We start from the raw sequence: 20,349 nt of genomic DNA on the forward strand, positions 1-20,349 counted from the left end.
TCTTTTCAAATAAATCATCATTTATTCACTCTTTTTATTTATTCAAAAAATATGAGTAGAGACCCCACAGGATATTAAGCCTTCCCAACTCTAGTCCCGACTGAGGCCAGAGCATGTTTCCAGGACACAGGACAGAAAACCCACTGGGCATTTCTTGCAAGTACTCAGGAAAGTGATACCATTCAGCAACTATAGGGATAAGGAACTAATTGTGTGGTCCATGAAATGCTGCTAGTCCTCAAACTGTTTGTTGCCATACCTGTGCAAGATAACTACAGAAATCCAGGGTAAAATTTTAGAAGTTTTTATAGCAATTTGGCAGATTAGTTTTGTCTATGAAATCTAAAATTTTATAAATGGTTTCTTAACATATGTAACTCTTTTTTTATATTTCAATTTTAGTAATTCATTTTTAAAAAGGCTTTAATTCTTAGAATAGTTTTAGATGTATGGAATTATTGAAATGGTAATACAGGGACTTACCACTTGATACAACTGATGAACCATACTGATACAGTATTACAGATAATTCTAATTGAAATATTATTGACATACAATATTACATTAGTTTCAGCTGTACTACATAATGATTGGATATTTGCATACATTATAAAATGATCAGCATGATAAGTCTAGTAATCATCTGTCCCCATACAAAGTTATTATAATATTATTGACCATGTTCCTATATATTGCATCCCCATGGCTTATTTATTTTATAACTGGAGGTTTGCACCTCTTAATCCCCTTCCCATATTTCACACCCCTTACCACTGGCAACTTCCTGTTTGTTCTCTGTATCTATGAATGCTTTTATTTCTTTTCATTTGTCTGCTTTATATTTTAGAAGTCACATATAAGTAAGGTTATATTGTATTTGTCTTTCTCTGATTTAATTCACTTGGCACAATACCCTCTAGATTTATACATATTGTCACAAAATCTTTCAGTTTTTTTCGTGTCTAAGTAATATTCTATTATATAAATTTTATACATATAAAATATATATTCCTCATCTTCTTTATCCATTAATATGTTGATGAATAGTTAGGTTTATTCTGTGCATTAGCCATTGTAAATAATGCAGCAATGAACATTGGAGTGTACCTACCTTTTCAAATTAGTGTTTTTCTTTTCTTCAGGTAAACACCCAGAGGTGAATTTGCTGGATTACCTGGAAGTCCTAGTTTTAATTTTGTGAAATAATGTTTTCCATAGTGGCTGTACCAATTACATACCCACCAACTGTGCATGAGCGCTTTTTTCTCCACCTCCTCACTAACACTTGTAATTTGTTGTCTTTTTGATGATACCCATTATGCCAGGTGTGAGGTGGTGCCTTTTTGTGGTTTTGATTTGCATGTCCATGATGGTTAGTGATGCTAAGCATCTTTTCATATGCCTATTGGCTGTCTTCTTTGGAAAAATATCTACTCAGATCCTCTGCCCATTTTTTAATCAGAGTACTTGATTTTTGTTGATGTTGAGTTGTATAAGTTCTTCGAGTATGTTGGACATTGACCCCCTAATGCAAATATTTTCTCGCAGTTAGAAGGCTGTTTTTCTGTTTTGTTGATAGTTTCCTTCACTGTGGAAAAGCTTTTTATTTTGTCCTAGTCGCATTTGATTATTTTTGCTTTTGTTTCACTTGTATGAGGAGACAGATCCATAAATATATTGTTAAGAAGGATGTCACAGGGCTTCCCTGGTGGTGCAGTGGTTGAGAATCTGCCTGCCAATGCAGAGGACAGGGGTTTGAGTGGTGTTCTGGGAAGATCCCACATGCCGCAGAGCAACTAGCCCCATAAGACACAATTACTGAGCCTGTGCGTCTGGAGCCTGTGCTCCACAACAAGAGAGGCCGCGATAGTGAGAGGCCCACACACCGCAATGAGGAGTGGCCCCCACTTGCCGCAACTATAGAAAGCCTTTGCACAAAAACGAAGAGCCAACACAGCCATATATAAATAAATAAATAAATAAATAAATAAATAAACAAATAAATAAATATATATATATATTTTAAAAGGCAAAATTCCTTTAAAAAAAAAAAAAGAAGGATGTCACAGACTATACTCCCTGTGTTTTTCTACTAGCAGTTTTATTGTTTCAGGTATTAAATGCAAGTTTTTTATGCATATTGATTTCAATTTTGTATATGTGTGAGAAAGCAGTCCTGTTTGATTCTTTTGCATGAAGCTGTCAGTTTTCCAACACCAGTGTTGAAGACACTGTCTTTTTCCCACTGTATATTCTGGACTTCATTGTTGAAGATTAATTGACCATATAAGTATGGGTTTAGTTTAAGGCTGTCTATTCTGTTCAATGGACCTATATGTCTGTTTTTTTTGAGTACAATATTCTTTTCATTACTGTTGCTTTGTAGTAAAGTTTGGGATCACGGAGTGCCATACCTACAGTTTGCTTCTTTCTTAAAACAATGACAACTGCCAATGATCTGCATGTCAGTCCAAGTAATTTATTCTTGACTATATTTTATAAAAGTCATGATCCAAGGTGGATTTCACATTAAAGAAAAGGAATAGATCCTTCATGATCCTTCACAGCAAATGATTTCAGAAGTGCATTCTATAATAAATAGCATGGGACCACACGAAGGCTGCTTGTGTCATACCATCAGGAGGAATGGACAGTATAGTGTGTGGGGAAGCAATGCCTTTGTATAACACAACCCAATTCCTAAGGGAACAGGGCCTACATACTCATCACAAATACACTGGTGGGAATGTACATTCAGTCATTTTCCAAGGAAATTGGATGAAACTTGACAGAGGCCACCCCTAGATTCTTCCCATACAAACATCTTCCTCAGAGTCTTGTTATAAGACAAGAGCACAAAAGCAGGTAAGTTTGGAATAAGATATTTATTACTGTTCTACAAGACCTCAGGCCATGCTATGCATACACACACACACACACACACACACACACAAACACACACAAATGCCTGAAATGAGGCTGAGAGACAGGGAAGGCCAGAATGAGGGGGTCAGGTTGGGGGTGTGGGGAGGATTCCCCTTTCCGGGATAGGTCTTCACTCTTGGTTCCAAGTCCATGATGAGCTGCACACCAGACTCAGGCTAGTGACTTCCCATCTGACTTAGCCCTTGAACTTGCAGACATAGGGTAAGTTCACAGAACAGTTATAATCTCTCCACTTCAGATAGCCTGAAGAGACAGAAGAGCTCAAGTGAATGGAGCTGGTGAGAAACCAATGGGGACACATCCCAGCTTCTGGCCTAGGACTCAAAGGCTCTCCCTCAAAGTCACCAGGGTCCCACTCCAGAGGAAAGAGAGAGAAAGAAAGGAGAGGTGAGAGGAGATGGGAACAGATGAACAGTTCCATCCCAGGGGGATTCTCTGAAGACCAGACCCAGAAATAGGGGATGAGGGGATGGAAAAGGCTGGAAAGAAGTGACCTCCTCTGTTTCCTACCTGAGTTTCTGGACAGGCTCCCACAATAACCAGGGGATGAGCTGGTGGAGGGATCTGTCTCCCAGGCAACGTAATTGAGCACATCAGTGCTACTCCACTCCCATCCACTGCCATTGGCCTCAGAGCCCTATAGAGCAGAGGATGGAGTCAGGTGAATTGGAAAGGCCTTTAGAGGTCTCCTGGCACGATTCCCTCAGCTGGAACACCTGGTACCCTCCCCAGCATCATGGAATTAGTTCTGCTCTACCAGGTGATGCCCAACAGCTCTCCTCTGGGAAACAATCCCTAACTCTTTGCTTCTATTGGCAAATTCAAAAGTCAATAATCACAAAGATGAATAGAACCCCTCAGAGTAACTTGACACTGTGTGAACTACACTTGGTGGTACATTTGTGATTACCCTCTGAACCTCCAAGACAACATATGTTTTATAAGGGAAAAATGCATCAATCCTAAATACTCATTTAGCACTTGCTAAGGGCAACATGTACAGACTCAGGGATGCACAGCAAACTGAATCAAGACGTGGTGTGTGAATTGTGTAAAAGCTTGACAAGAGGCAGATTAACCTTAGCTGGAGACTGGAGACCTGCACAGAACTCAGCTCTGCAGCTGGTCTCAAGGCCCTCCATTCTTCAATTACCCCCTTGACCTCCAAGCTCTAGGGATCTCTACGTTATTTCCTAGGCAGGCACAGGGGACAGCGAACAGGCCTGTGTGGCCATAGCATCCTGGGAGGTAACAGATTAGAGAGGATGTAAGTGTACCTCTGTGGGGTCATGGAGCCCAATCCAGACATCTGAGACGGTTTTCAAGTTGTTCTGGACCAGGGCGGCCACGAAGGATCCCTCAGCCCCACTGAGCACAGACACAAGTTGTCCTGAGGATCTCTTCTGGCAAGCCATCTGTGTGGAGAAGGGAGAGACTGGGGAGGAGCTTGAGACCCTCACTGAGGGAAGGGCAGGAACAAGGTAGGTGAGAAGGAGTTGTGTTTGCAAAAGATGAGGTGCTCATTCTCACCCTCAATAAACTCTAGAGAATGGAACTCCCAGCCCCCAAACCCTGTCTCTAATTTGCTTCTCCTTACCAGCCCGAACTGCAAATCCCAGCACTCACGTTTGCACTCATCCAGGTTTTAGGTGTTGTAAACAAGGCATAGCAGTAGGACGCATAGGCCATGGAGCCTCTCGGACAGCTGATCCGTGCAGAGGGCAGTTTCTTCTGGGAATCTTCCCCTGGCGAGGAAGAAATAAAGGAGAGGGATGGGGCAAAGTGGAGAGAGGGGATTGGAGTGGGGAGGTGACCTTGAGGAATATCTGTGGTGCCACAGCTTGAGGCAGTGACACCAAACTCCTGACTGCCTGTCACCAGTGCCAATATTTCCAGGAGTTTTTCTTAATCATAAAGTAGACCTAGTAATTGGGAGATGGTCTGTTTTCTTTTTATTCATCTGCCTTATTCAAAAGTCCAAGCCTTCTCCTCGTCTTGGCTGACTGTTTCTACACTGGATCCTCCAGTCATTCTCCTTCTACTCATCTCATTACTGACACTCTATGCTTTCCCTCCTTAATATACCCACATAAATTAGACTCTACTGAAAATTGAGAATCATCTCATCCCACTGTTACTGGACCACTGAGGTACCTCCCACCACTAGTTACCCTGAAGGAAGGATGATGATGCAGGAATTGCAGGCAGTGTTGTTGTGTGGGGATGTACCATTACCACGGGAGGCACACAGGAGCTTTCCTCCTCTTCTTGGCCCTGAGCAAACACTGGGAACCCAGTGCTAGAGGCAGAAAAGTCTCACCTTGGACTTGAGACAGGAGCATCAGGCAGGAGAGCAGCATCCAGGACAGGCTGGGGACGCCCATGGAAGGCATCATTTTGTCTGTGATGTGCGGAGACAACCAGAGAACTGCAAAAAGGGTGGTCAGAGAGAGACTGTGAGAAACCCCCTGTTGTACCTCTTGTCTTTTCCTCTGTCTAGTTCCCTAGGAATAAATCCATCTTAATGGCTTCCATCCCCTTCCATAGTTCTGGAAAGAATCTGAAAATCTATATATCCTACTACACCTGGGGCCTCCCAGGACTGCCTTTTCCTGCTCTCAGAGCTCCTGCATTCTCTGAGGACAGGGATCCTTGTATACCTTCCCTGAAATATGTGAGGTGAAACCCCTGTCAGGGGTGTCATCTTGTCTCAGCACCTACTTACTTCTCTTGCAAGGGATCTGCACTGGTTTGTCGGGGCAGAAAAGACTGGGTTTTTATAAGAGGATTTGAGGGAGTGGCACTTAAATGAATAACAGGATCGGGGAGCCAGGACAGGGGTCATGGGAAGGGCCTGGCTTTGGTTCAAGGAGATTCCTGCCATGGGGAGGAGTCTCTTCCCAGCAAAGCCTGGGAATTGCCACAGATATTGCCTGTTTCTCATTAACAGGTCAGCACTTTTTCCAGGAACAGGTGAAGTTTATTCTTTCCCCGACTCTTCCCTGATAGGCAACTGTGGCACAAAATGTGGTATTAACTTTTAAGGGGCACATCTACTGGAGTATTTCTTCTGGTTGATGTCTCAAGTGCTCACTCCTGCAGGCATACACATGTATTTCTTTTAAATTGTTCAGTAGAATTAAATAAATGTTGGATGATAAGTGGAGGTGAGTATGGGGATGACAAGTGTCACAGATAAGTGAGGTCAGAGAAGGAAATGAAAGTAAGAGGAGACGGTGGTTCAGTGTTGCCTCTTCTACATGGTAGCTAGGTTTAAAGCAACTTCATAATCATCTCACAACTCAATAGATGAGCCAAAATCTTAAGGAAAATGAAATGTGGAAACTTGCCTTGCTGATCTTCTGAGAGATGGAACTTCCTTGATGGATAAAAATAATGTGATATAATAAGAGGCAATGGAGGAATTTCAAGCCTAGGAGGACTAGAGTCAAATGATGCAGAATCAAAGGAAGAATGAGAGAGGGTTAAGCAAGGGTAAGAGCAAGAGATGGATGAAATTGTAGACCTGATCCTACATTGCATGTAAGTTAGATCTCTACTTCATCAAGGTGCTCACTCCCCTGGGCTGCTGACAACTGCCTCGCAAACTATCATTTGGCTGTAGAAGAAGGGTCACTTATTTTTGCATTCTACTTGAAAGGGTGATCAGCTTCATGTTTACTTCTTAGTAAGAAGTAAAATTCCTTAGTCATGTTTACTTCTGAGTTGGCAATTTTGGCAAGGATGCGATACATGCTAAGTGGCTCAGGTTTATTTTGGTCAGTCTGGGAATATGTTAAGCTGGAATTCTCTGCAGACCCTGACTCTCAAGTGGTTTTTATAGGCCAGCTTGTGTGAGATGCAGTCAATGCAACTGAGCTTGTAATTGATTCATGTCCTCAGAATCCAAAAGTCAGTAGAACACACAAATAATCTAACAGGAAGGATAGGACAACCAACAGATTCTTTTGTTACAAAGGAAAAAGAACTTACTTCACGAAAAATATTTAAATGCAAAGCCATAACTATATTTAGAGCTCAGTGGAAATTCAAGTGTGAAAAAACAATATTTCATGGAAATATAGATAGCATGAGTTGAGAAGTAATCTTGCTACAGTAAAACAATTATTTGAGAAAAAGTAAATAATAGCAATCAGAAACACAGAATGGCCCATGCTTCTTGACTTCCTGAGAAACACAGTGTTGTGGGAAAAGATACCATTTAGATTAAAAGACTCTGAAAAGATATAACAATCTATCCTAGTGAGTAAATTGTAATAGGGTCTTGATTAATAAAGTATGCCTTTGGAGGACAATTGTGAAATATGAACTCACTTTTGATAATGACAGAATTTTCACATTTCTTTCTTGTGGTAAAACTGTCATAGTTAAATTGACAGGCATCCTGCCCTCCAACACCTTAAGGTGGGTGACTGAAACTTCCATCCGTCTCTTCGCTCTAAATATGGGTGTGTCTTGCAAAGGAATATAAGAGCTCACCCAAGGCTCTGGGCTGTGTCAGTGACCATATTCCCTAATCCTGGGAAAACTAAATGAGTGAAGGTAGCCCTATAGGATATCATTCCAATTTGATGAATGAAGGCAATGGCAGCAGCCCCAGCCTGATTCAGAGTCAGTAAGTGCACTGTTCCTTTCTTCTTCCTCTCTCATAGCAAAACCACGTATTCATTAGCCATTGTCTTTAGAGTCACTCACATTGGTGGAGAGGGCTGGATTCATGGGGTAGAAGGAATGAGAAGAGGGCATTGTTGAATTTTTGACCTATTTTTCAAAAACTGAATCTTTTTTTTTTTTTTTTTGTGGCCTCTCCCGTTGCGGAGCACAGGCTCTGGACGTGCAGGCTCAGTGGCCATGTCTCACGGGCCCAGCCGCTCAACAGCATGTGGGATCTTCCTGGATCGGGGCACGAACCCGTGCCCACTGCGTAGGCAGGCGAACTCTCCAGCACTGCGCCACCAGGGAAGCCCACATATTTTACCTAAATACAAGAAAACAGGAAAAAATCCCAAACTACTATCAATTTGACTACTTGTAACTAAATTAAAAGTGATAACATTCCCTAGGGGAGGGTCACTCTCATGGGAGAGCCAGAAGACAGAAAGAGGAACAGGTAAACATTGTCCCCTCTAGGGAAGTGTCCTTTGTGCCATTTTTCTGCCAAAATTTCAGAAATGACAAAAACCAGAAATCAAACACAAAATGTAAACAATCTTCCCCCCTAAGAACCACAAGATGGACTCAATGATTTAATAAGAAAAAATAACATTCCCTTAAGGAAATAAGGTCCTTTTCCATAACTCTCAGCACTGTGTTGTCAGGAGGACTGAATGACTTGAGCATGAGGGAAAACTCTTGGCTTTCAGCTTCAAGAGGATTTAAGTTCTCAAGCAGATGGGATTTTGATCACATCAGCAGGTTGATGTGGGAAACCTTGGGGTCTTTCCAGCATTGGTCTGATTTTGTAACTCACCGATTTATGACCTTTACCATCCTTTGTACAGCTTTAGCTCAACAATGGGTATAAAGTGGAAAAGGAAATGGACTGGAAGTTGGTAAACTGGATTTTAATTTCTGTTATACCTCTTCTTAGCTATGTGTCTATGCTGCCCCTCGTTTTTTAAGAGAGACAGCCTATCAATGCCCTTTCCAGCCCAGGAAGGTGATTTGCAAACACTGGCAGTTATTGAAAACACTTCCTCCTATCTATGTTTTTCTACCTTTAGCTTTATTAATACTTCATTCCTATTTTCCACTAGCCCCAAAATCTTTGCTGTGAGCTAAACCCTTGAACTCTCTTCCTGGTATCTGTTTTACATGATTTCCCATTAGGATTAAATGATCTATAATGACACTTAGCTCTAACACCCTATAATACATGACATAAAACAAAAAGTGCTTGGCAAAGCATTAAACACTAACATTCTGAGTTACAGATCTAGGAAGTATTCAACTGGGTCATGATTTGTCTAGTACCATCAGACTATACCACAAATGACCCTACACTTATTTGCTCAGTTAAGCAGACTTAGTAGTCCACCAGAAGTCTTTAAGCAGTATTTGGAGCACCATGCTTTTTGGTTTCAGATGTGACTCCTGTGGTCCCAGAGCCAGATTTCAGTGGATGTGCACCTGTGGGTCTGCGCTGGTGGCTTTGTGAGCACAAGCCCTGAGGCACACCCAGGATGATTGCCTGCATTCCCGTGGTTGAGGCTGGGCCAAGGGCAATGTCATCAACAGTCCTTTGTGAGGCCACACCAAGGGTGACAGGTGACACCACAGACCACACTTCCCAGTGGACAGCTCCTGCAGAGGAATACTAAGTGACTCCTCTCCCAGCAGGAGTGCTCCAGTCCTGCCTACCTCACACCAAAGCTTGGAAATGGATATGGGGGTTTCTATCCAACAACTGGGGAGCAGACCATGTCCCAACAGGGCTGTGACAACCACAGAGCAAAGAGGAGACCTGCTCAATGTCAAGTGCAGGCTCTGGTCACCACAAGCACAATCACACCCCCTATCTAAGCGATCTGCCCAGCACACACTGAGGAAAGGTATGGAGGCATCCATATAAAACAAACAACACTTGCACCAAAAATATGAGACTCATGCAGGCTACACAGGGATGCTCCCACTTAAAATTAGCTCTTCAAGACCACAGAGAGTCAGAGAAATATAAATAAATATAAGTAAAATGAAGAAGGAGAGGAACCACTCCCAATTAGAAGAACAAGAGAAGTCCTGAAAGAACAAACAGTGAAACGGACCTTTCCATTCTACTAGATCTTGAGTTCACAAAGGAGGTAATAAAAACACTAAAGGAATTAAGAAAAGCAATCAGTATAAAGGGAGACCACAGTAAACAGGAACTAGAAACTTAAAGATGAACCACTTAAAATTAGGAAACTCACTTGCCAAGACCAAGCTGAGCTAAAGGCATAATTAGAAAAATAAATAATGCGAGAATGAATGAGTGACCTGGAAAATAGAATAACGGAAATCACCGAATCACAACAGCAGACAAATAGACAAATGAAAGAAAAAAAAAAAAAAAGAATGAAAGCCGTATACAAGACCTATGATATAATGTAAAGCACGCCAATCTATGCATAATAGGGATCCCGAAAGGAGAAGAATGAGAAAAGGGGATTGAAAATATATTTGAAGAAAGTATGGATGAAAAATTCCCAAAGCTAGAAAAGCAAACAGATATCCAGGTACAGGATGCACAGAGGGTCCTAAACAATATGAACATAATAGATCTACATCAAAACATATTCTACTTAAAATGACAAAATTTAAAGATAAAGAGAGGATTCTAAAGGCAGCAGAGAAAAATAAATAATTAATTATAAGGGAACCCACATAAGGCTATCAATTCATTTCTCTACAAAAACGTTGTAGGCAAGAAGAAAGTGGCAAGATGTACTTGAAATCCAGAAAGGGAAAACCTGAAACCTAGGATACTCTACCCATAAAGATAATTTTTCAGTATAGGAGAGATAAACGATTTCTCAGAAAAGCAAAAACTAAAATAATACAGCAATACTAAACTAAATATTCCTAAAAGAAATATTGAGAGGTCTTTCTTTATAAAAAAGAAGTAGGAATCTAGGGGAAAGAGAATATCAAAATTGTAAAGTAAATCACTTAATTAAGCCAGTACACAGATTTAAAAAAAATAAGAAAAAATTTGTGAAAACAATGATAACAACAATGAACCGCAAAAGGATAAACATGAAGATGTGAAAGAGGACATCCAAATCATAAAATGGTGTGGGGGGGAAGAAAATGTAGATTATTTTTAAAGAATATTTTTGAGTCTATATGACTACAAGTCTAAAGCAAGTAGACATAGTAATGGGTTAATACACTTGAAAAACAGGGTAACCACAAATCAAAAACATACAAGGTTCACAAAAACAAAAAAGAAAAAAGAAGAGAACATGCATATAATACAAAATAAAAGCATCAATTCACAAAATGAAAAACAAAAAGAAAAGGAAAGGACCAAAGAAGAAATACAAAATCAACTGGAAAACAAGGTTTGAAATGACAACAAAGTCATAGTTAACAATAATTAACTTAAATGTCAATGGACTAAATGCTCCAATCAAAAGACATAGAGTGGCAGGTTGGCTAATAAAACAAGAACCTACAGTTTGCTGTCTACAAGACAACCACTTTAGGGCAATGATACATATAGATTGAAACTGAAGTGGTCGGAAAAAATTCATGCAAATGGAAATGACAAGAAGGCAGGGGTAGCAATACTCCTAACAGACAAAATAGACTTTAATAAAAAGACCATAAAGAAAGACAAAGAAGGACACTATATAATGATAGAAGGATCAATACAAGAAGAGGATATTACATTTGTTAACATATGTGCACCCAATATAGGAGCACCTAAGTACATAAAATAACTACTAACAGATGTAAAGGGAGAAATTGATGGGAATACCATGATAGTCGAAGAATTTAACACCCCACTCACACTGATGGACAGATCTTCCAGATGGAAAATCAATAAGGAAACAGAGATCCTAAATGACAAAAACAGAACAGTTAGACTTATCTTTTCAGGATATTAAATCCAAACCCACACAGTATACACATTCTTTTCAGGTGCACATGGAACATTCTCTAGGATAGACCACACACTAGGAAACAAAACAATCATCAGCAAATTTAAGAGGATAGAAATTATTTCAAGCCTCTTTTTTGATCACAACAGCATGAAAATAGAAATCAACCACATAAAGAGAAATGAGGGAAAAAATGATTACATGGAGACTAAACAACATGCTACTAGGATACAAATGGCTCAACTATGATGTCAAAGAGGAAATTAAAAAATAGCTTGAGACAAATGACAACGAAAACACAGTCATACCAAATCTATGGGATGCAGATGAAGCAGTTGTTAGAGGGAGGTTCCTAGCACTACAGGCTTTCCTCAAAAAACAAGAAAAATCTCAAATAAACAACCTACCCTACCATCTAAAAGAATTAGAAAAAGAAGAACAAAAAAAGCCTAAATTCAGCAGAAGGAAGAAAATAATAAGATTAGAGATGAAATAAATATAATAGAGACAAAAAAAAAAGGAAAAAATCAATAAAACCAAGAGTAGCTTCTTTGAAAGGGTAAACAAAATTAACAAATCTTGGCCCAGTCTCAACATGAAGAAAAGAGAGAGGATCTAAATTAACAAAATAAGAGACAAAAGAGGAGAAGTAACAACCTACACCTTATAAATGAAAAAAAAGAGAGAATCGCCCACCCTGATACCAAAACCAGACAAAGACACTACCAAGAAAGGAAACTACAAGCCAATATCTTTCATGAATATACATGCAAAACTTCTCAACAAAATATTAGCAAACCAAATCCAAGAACACATAAAAAAGATCATATACCATGATCAAGTTGAATTCATCCCAGGATCACAAGGATGTTTCAATATAGGCAAGTCAATCAATGTGATACACAATATCAAGCAAAGAGGGGCCAAGTAACACATGATTGCTTCAATAGATGCAGAAAAAGCATGTGACAAAATTCAGCATCCCTATGGAATCTTAAAAAAAAAAAAAAGCCCCATGTTTCTGAAGAATCTAGGGACAGGACAGGAATAAAGACACAGACATAGAGAATGGACTTGAGGATATGGGGAGGGGCAAGGGTAAGCTGGGACGAAGTGAGAGAGTGGCATTGACATATATGCACTACCAAATGTAAAATAGATAGCTAGTGGGAAGCAGCCATATAGCACAGGGAGATCAGCTCCATGCTTTGTGACCACCTAGTGGGGTGGGATAGGGAGGGTGGAAGGGAAATGCAAGAGGGAGGAGATATGGGGATATATGTATACGTATAGCTGATTCACTTTGTTATACAGCAGAAACTAACACAACATTGTAAGTCAGTTATACTCCAATAAAAACGTTAAAAAAACTTATTCAGCATTCACTTATGATAAAAAACTCTAAACAAAGTGTTTATAGAGGGAGCACATCTCAACATAATAAAAGCTATTTATGATAAACCCACAGCCAACATAATACTCAATGATGAGAAGTGGAAAGCTTTCCTTCTAAAATCTGGAAGAAGACAAGGATGACCACTCTTACCAATTCTATCCAGTATAGTATTGGAAGTACTAGCAACAGCAATTAGACAAGAAGAAATAAATAAAAGGTATCCAAATCAGAAGGGTAAATGTAAAATTGTCTTTAAATGCAGATGACATGATACTCTATATAGAAAACACAAAAGACTCCAGCCAAAAAGTATTAGAACTGATAAATGAATTTGGCAAGGTAGCAGCATACATGATTAGCATACAGGACTGTGTTTCATTTCCTTACAATAACAATGAAATATCAGAAAGAATAAGAAAAGAAACAATTCCTTTTAATACGCATCAAAAAAAATACTTAGGAATAAATGTGACCAAGGAGGTGAAAGACTTGTACGCTGAGAACTATAAAACGTTGATAAAGGAAACTGAAGATGACTCAGAGTGGAAAGATATTCCATGCTCTTGGATTGGAAGAATTAATATTGTTACAATGACCATACTATCCAAAGCAATCTACAGATTTAATGGAATACCTATAAAATTACCCATGACATTTTCCACAGAACTAGAACACATAACCTTAAAATTTGTATGGAACCACAAAATAACCAGAATTGTCAAAGCAATCCTGAGGAAAGAAAACAAAGCTGGAGGCATAACCCTCCAGACTTCAGACAATACTACAAAGCTATAGCAATCAAAACAGTGTAGTACTGGCACAAAATAGGCATATAGATCAAAGGATCAAAATAGAGAGCCCAGAAATACACCCACACACCTACAGTCAATTAATCTTCAACAAAGGAAGCAAGAATGTACAATGGAGAAAAGACAGTCTCTTCAGCAAGTGGTGCTGGGAAAGCTGGACAGCCTCATGTAAATCAATGAAGTTAGAACACTCCCTCAAACCATACACAAAAGTAAACTCAAAATGGCTTAAAGCCTTAAATATAAGTTATGACACCAGAAAACTGCTAGAAGAGAAGTTAGGTAAAACATTCTCTGACATGAATCTTAGCAATGTTTTCTTAGGTCGGTCTCACAAGGCAAAATAAATAAATAAATAAAAGCAAAAATAAACAAATTTGACCTAATCAAACTTATAATCTTTTGCACAACAAAGGATACCATCAACAAAATGAAAAAGCAACCTATGGACTAGGAAGACACATTTGCAAATGATGTGACCCACAAGGGCTTAATTTCCAAAATATATGAACAGCACAGTCAACTGAATAACAAAAACCAAACAAACCAATAAAAAATGGGCAGAAGATCTACATAGACATTTCTCCAAAGAAGACATTCAGATGGCCAATAGGCACGTGAAAAGAGGATCACCATCGCTAATTATTAGAGAAAAGCAAATCAATACTACAATGAAGTAGTGCCTCACACAGGTCAGAATGGCTGTCATTAAAGAGTTTATAAATAATAAATGCTGGAGAAGGTGTGGAGAAAAGGGAACCCTCCTACACTGTTGATAGGAATGTAAATTGGTGCAGCCACTATGTAGAACAATATAGAGGTCTTTAGAAAACTAAAAATAGAGTTACCATATGATCTAGAAATCCTACTCTTGGGCATCTGTCTGGAAAAGACAAAAACTCTAATATGAAAAGACACATGCACACCAATGTTCATAGCAGCACTATTTACAATAGCCAACATGTAGAAGCAACCTAAGCGTCCAAAAAGAGATGAATGAATAAGGAAGATGTCATATATATATATATATGTACATATATATATATGTATATATATGTATATATATATATGTATATATATACACACACACACACACACACATATTTATACATACACACACACACACATGCACAGCGGAATATTAATCATCCATAAAAAAGAATGAAATATTGCCATTTGTAACAACATGGATAGATCAAGAGATTATCATACCAAGTGAAGTAGGCAGAGAAAGACATATAATATATCATTTATATGTGGAATCTAACAAAAAATACAAATCAATTTATTTACAAAACAGAAACAGATTCACAGAAAACACACTTTTGCTTACTAAAGGGGGTGGAGGGATAAATTAGGCATATGGGCTTAATAGATATACACCACTATATGTAAGAATAGCTGTTGTCAAGCCAATCAACATTGTCTACTGTACCTACGGTCATACTTAAGTTCCCGAGATACTGATCACAGGGGATCATTTGCTAAATTCATAATCTTTATGGCTGACCAGTTTGTGTCCTGAACCACATCATAAATTTTCTTCCCCTGGTAAACTCTCATGAAGCTTTCCATCTAGAAGTCTAGAACAGAACTACAAAAGCTGTTTCTATCTTTCCTCCCCCTGCTTCCATTCTACCCCACTGAACCCTCCATAATTTAGTGCCTTTCAGGCTGTCCAGAGCTCTTCTTCTCCTGAAACACTTGATAAAAAAGTCGCTCCCTGCTAGTAATTGTTAGCTCTTATTTTCTCTCTCTAGAAACTAGTCCACCTCAGTTTGGGTATAATAAAGTGGGTGTTCTCCAATTTGTGTATGATCCCCCAATGCATGAAACTTGTATGAGAAACTTTGTGTCATATCCAATACCTGAGTTCTCTGCAATTTCCTCTTCCACAGTTCATACTCTAATGGGTCACTAATAGCTCAAAGGGGCCTTGACTGAGATAGGGCACAGGCTTCTTTTAGGTTGGCTTCTTTGCATATAAGTTTAGGCTAGTCGCATATAAGATGCTGACATACATTATTACTCACTCAAACAAAAGGGGTTGTTTTTAGAAGGATATGGCCTTATCTCAATGCACCCAACTTTAGGGCACAACCAAGTCTCACGAAGGCCTAGAAAAAGGAAGAAAAATGTCAGAAAGTGAAGATATGCTCTCCTTCATTTTCTTTCTTTAATTCACTGGGTTTGGGTCATTCTCTTTGATCCAGTCAGTTTCCTTGCCTTTTGGGTACATGCAGCATGATCAAACATGGTTAACTCATTAGAGATCTTCCAAACCTTCACTGCAGAGACTCAAAAGATTAACTATATTCATGGTGAACAAATTCATTTTCAAGAGAATATCTGTTTCATCTAGCTGTCCTGGTTATTCACACCAGGCCAATCAACTGGGGCAAGGAATTTGAATCACTTGGTGTTATTATAGGAACTTCACTCACTGCTTAAATAGGACCTGTAGATGAGACCTAGTTCTTAGAGGAGGGAGCCAGAAAGGCACCCCAACAGAAGTTTACTGCAGCAAACAAGACTTCATTGTCTCAGCCTCTTGTTTTGACCTTGGCTTGTTTTCAGACCTAGATTCCTTCCTTGGATGTTGCCCCAAACACCACATCTGCTTCTGACCTTGGACTGCCTCCAGACTTGCAGGAGTTGTCCAGCTGGCTGTTGTATTCACTACTCTTATGGTATGTATTCAGCCCTCCTCTGTGTCAAGAATGATGTATTTAACTTGTCCTGATCAGGATTTAACCTGTCCTGATAGATGCCAGTCACTGGGAGGCAAAGAAGAGAACAAAACCTTTTCTCCAGTTGGATCAGTACACCCCCACAGGTTCCTGTGTCTCTGGTGGTGCCTCTGTCATTGATTTTACCTTCCATCTAGTGTTCAGGAGACAAAAGAATTTGATAGCAATCGCAGACGCAGAGAACATCTGGATAAGAGACCTGTAAACCAAGTGACTCTAGTATCCTAATATCTCTGAATGTACCTTAGTGATTCACCCCTTTTACTTTTAACAGGGTTCTTCTCTCTCCACCTCCAAACCTCCTACCAATGTTAGGTAGTCAGTCAGTCATTAGCAGCAAGGAGGTAGCAGTGGCAAGAAAGACAAGAAGTCATCGAGTCGCACCCAACCATCTGGTGACTCTCCCCTGACCCCGCCCAGAACAGACAAAACTAGGGTCGTGTGGTGGTCAGCTTATCCTCATATAGAGGGGCACCGTAACAGAAGGGAACTTCTCTGGGCTTCGCATGCCCAGACCAGACAGGTGTGTGACCTATAGTAAACCCAAACTCATTATACCATCATTATAATAAAATCTCCATGTGGTTTTGCCCCACCCCACACCCCGTGGGCATTTCTTAGCAATTTAAGGCTGAGAGCATGCACAGCGGTAAACCTGTTACATGGATCAGGACCTTCAATCAAATAATGATCCCCTGTCACTCACCCCCGCCTCCCTGCAGAATGCTCCTTAAAAGCGCCCTTAAACCTGTCCAAGAATGCTGCTTTCAATTCGCAGAAACAGCCTGCTCTCGCGCTTTCTCTCTCTCTTTCTCTCACTCCCTCTTTTACAGTGTACCTATGCTTAAATAAACTTTGCTATGTGCTTAAGCTTAAAGTGGTAGTTGGCGATTCTTTGCTTACTACGGTGGGACTGAGATTGCTGGTCCGGGTCTTCCTTTGACCTCCTCCGTTGAAGCTATTTTGTTACAACGCACGTCTACCCGGTGACACCACCAAAGCATATTTTTCTACCCTTCCCAAGTAGTTTTTAGAGTGCACCTCGGGGGGACCATTGCACCCGAGCTGCATAGGTCTGTGCTACAATTATGAGCATACTTGGCACTTGCATTTATTTATGGATTTCTACTTCACGTCTAAAGCAGAATTCCTCCGAATCTCATTCCTTCAAACACTCTTTCAAGAACTAGTCCTAGATTTGTTTCACTTTGCTGTCTGCAAATATTTTGGAAATGCTTGTTCCATGGTTAAGTTCAGGTAACACTGTTATGCAAAGTTAAGCAAGTTTCTTTACTGCAGGGCTGTTCTCTGACTCTGTGTGCAAATGCACCAAAATGAAGGAAAGTAAAAGGTTTTGCAGCTCATCAGGCATTTGGCCATAGGTTTTTGTGGGCATGTTTGTGTATTCCTACTTGGGAGAAATACCTGTTAATAGATCACTACGTTACTTCAGTTTTATTAATCGTTGAAAGCACCGCTTTTCAAATCATGACTTGCAACTTACTGGTGTCTGAAATTATTAAATCAAGTTAGTGGGTAATAACTAACATATTCTTTGTAAACACAAGGAGAATAGAATAGAAAACTCCACAGTATATTACATAAAGTGGGTAAATAGTGTTTTGTGACATTTTAATTTTGATTTTCAGCATTCATACGATTGAAAAGTGTTGAAATATAAAATATATTTTTTATTGTAAATAGCAGCCAAAATTTTGAAGATCGCCAGTCTTCCTCTGGTTGTGCACTGGTATTTCAGCCAGGCATCTCTCCCATAAGATTTTGCCCCACGGATTTGCTGCCTTCTCTTATTTTCTCAATACCTGGCAGACCAGAGCTACTGGTCTCATGGCAAAGGGGGATGATAGTGACTTATTTTCTCTTATAATCTATCTCCTGAAGCCCAGTGTGGGATTTAATGCAGAGAAAACGAATATCTCGGCTTCCCACCAGCATCCAGTACGAAGTTTTAAAGTGGGAATTAGGCACTTGAAAGTATAGAACCCATTTGATTATAAATAAAAGCGAACTGTGTGTTTTCGTATATATCTGGTTATATACAACTGGGAAAAAAGGAAGAAAAGGAATGACAACGACCTCCTGTGTCCCTGCTCTCTGAGCACTCATTCTTCTGCACGTGATCACGGGGCAGAGCCGTCTGACTGCCCGGGTGTCCTCAAACCCTCTGACTCCGAGTGAGGTCCTATAGGTGTAGTGTTGAAAGCCTCCCAGTCCTTCTGATGTGTCCCGCTGGTGCCGTAGAAGAACCAGTGCCCTGGACCCTAGCTCTGGCTTTTGGAGTTTGGGTCTCAGTACCCTCATGTGTAGTGAGATTCTCTCTTAGCCCTGGGAGAATGCATTTGGTTGATGACCTTACCTGGATAGACTGCTGTGTTGAGAGCTTTATCACACTGCCCCAGAGTATGTATAAAGTCATAAACACAGGGTGCGTAGATAACGTTTTTACCCCAAAAGTTTTGCGGTTCTTCTAGGCAACATGAAGGAACTCTGTTGTTGCTGGTATGGCTTTGAGAGTCAGAGTGGGAAGGATAAACTGGTAAGTTTGGTTCCTGTGTGCATACTGGAAGAACCCTTTCATAATAAACTAGAGACTCTACAACAACAACATCAAAAACAACAAACAAAAGAAAAGAAAGCAAACAAACAAAAACCCACTATTCGAAAGAATAGGCTTTTAGGTAGCTACGGGAGGATTAAACAAACTACCACTAGGGTGTGAGCTGGCTGAGCACACAGTTTAGTGCTGGGGAAAATTAGAAGCAGGAGCAAGCTGCTTCTAAATAGAGAGTGGGTTAGAGAAAGGCATCAGGAGAAAAAATAAAGTTTAATCTACTCCTGCATCCTCTAAGATTAAATGTCTGCCACAGTTGCACATCACAGGGGACAGAGGAAACACATCTTGCAAATGAAAATGCAGGGTTGTAATAACCCAAGGGTCAGAACTGGGTAGCTGAGTTGTGTCCCTAAGCAAGTAGAGAGGAAGGCTTGCATGATGCAGAATGCTGTATACACAGGAGTGAATCGGAGAGACACCTGGGATTCGAGGGCTCCTAATACTTCAGAAACGATGACTGATGTGAATGCTCAGGGAGAAATTTGTCTTTTTCCCCTCTTGGCTACTCAGAATGAGAGTGCGTCCTTTGTGTCGAGGGACACCCCTTGGTGTGGGTCATGGCGAGAGGCAGGGTCACAGCTCCCAGTACAGAAGCAAAGGTGACAGATATCCTCCACCTTCCAGTTCTCTGGAGGTTAGGATAACCTCCATTGTGATTGAGGCATGACAATGAGACGCCCAGCCAGGTGGTGGCACAAAGAGGAAGAAGCAATTAGAGATCATTCCCAGTGTGTATGGAGCTGGGGGCCCTGTGGTGCTGGCTGTGAGGGTTCAATGTTTGTGGCTCACAGGGAGCTTCACCATCAACTTGCTCTAACTACATGATTTTCCTTTTAGCCGCCAGACTTTCCTGGTTCCTTTCTTGCTGTCCGGACCTGGTGCTCCAGCCTCCCAGTGAAACTTTGATCAAATGAATAACCTTTATGTTTTGTTTGTTTTTACTTTTCAGCTATTTCAAGGTGTATCTGAAGTGCAGTCAAGGGTACATATTTAAAGTGCATTTAAATATTGATGTCTTGACTTACAGATACACCCAATGACACCATCAAAATAACCCCTATAATAAACACAGCCATCACCATGAAGGTTTCCTCTCCCACCCCTACTTCTCACCCTCAACTTCTCCAATCCCCCCAATCCACGGTAACCACTGATCTGTTTTCAGGCACTATAGATAAGTTTAACTTGCATTTTCTTCAATTGTATA

General features: G+C 40.2%; 1 protein-coding gene across 1 annotated transcript in view; it reads right to left on the bottom strand.

Moving 5' to 3' along the window:
• Positions 1–3,121: 3,121 nt before the first annotated feature.
• LOC307195734 (lithostathine-like) overlaps positions 3,122–20,349 on the bottom strand; it is a gene marked incomplete at both ends in the record, with an annotated part of 76,699 nt that continues 59,471 nt past the window's right edge. The window contains 5 exons of the mRNA XM_079940121.1: positions 3,122–3,189; positions 3,457–3,583; positions 4,224–4,361; positions 4,573–4,691; positions 5,267–5,374. Coding sequence (XP_079796247.1) covers positions 3,122–3,189; positions 3,457–3,583; positions 4,224–4,361; positions 4,573–4,691; positions 5,267–5,374 — 560 coding nt within the window. The remainder of the gene's footprint in view (positions 3,190–3,456; positions 3,584–4,223; positions 4,362–4,572; positions 4,692–5,266; positions 5,375–20,349) is intronic.

This window comes from Stenella coeruleoalba (assembly GCF_951394435.1).
Source record: "Stenella coeruleoalba genome assembly, chromosome: 13".
NCBI lineage: Eukaryota > Metazoa > Chordata > Mammalia > Artiodactyla > Delphinidae > Stenella > Stenella coeruleoalba.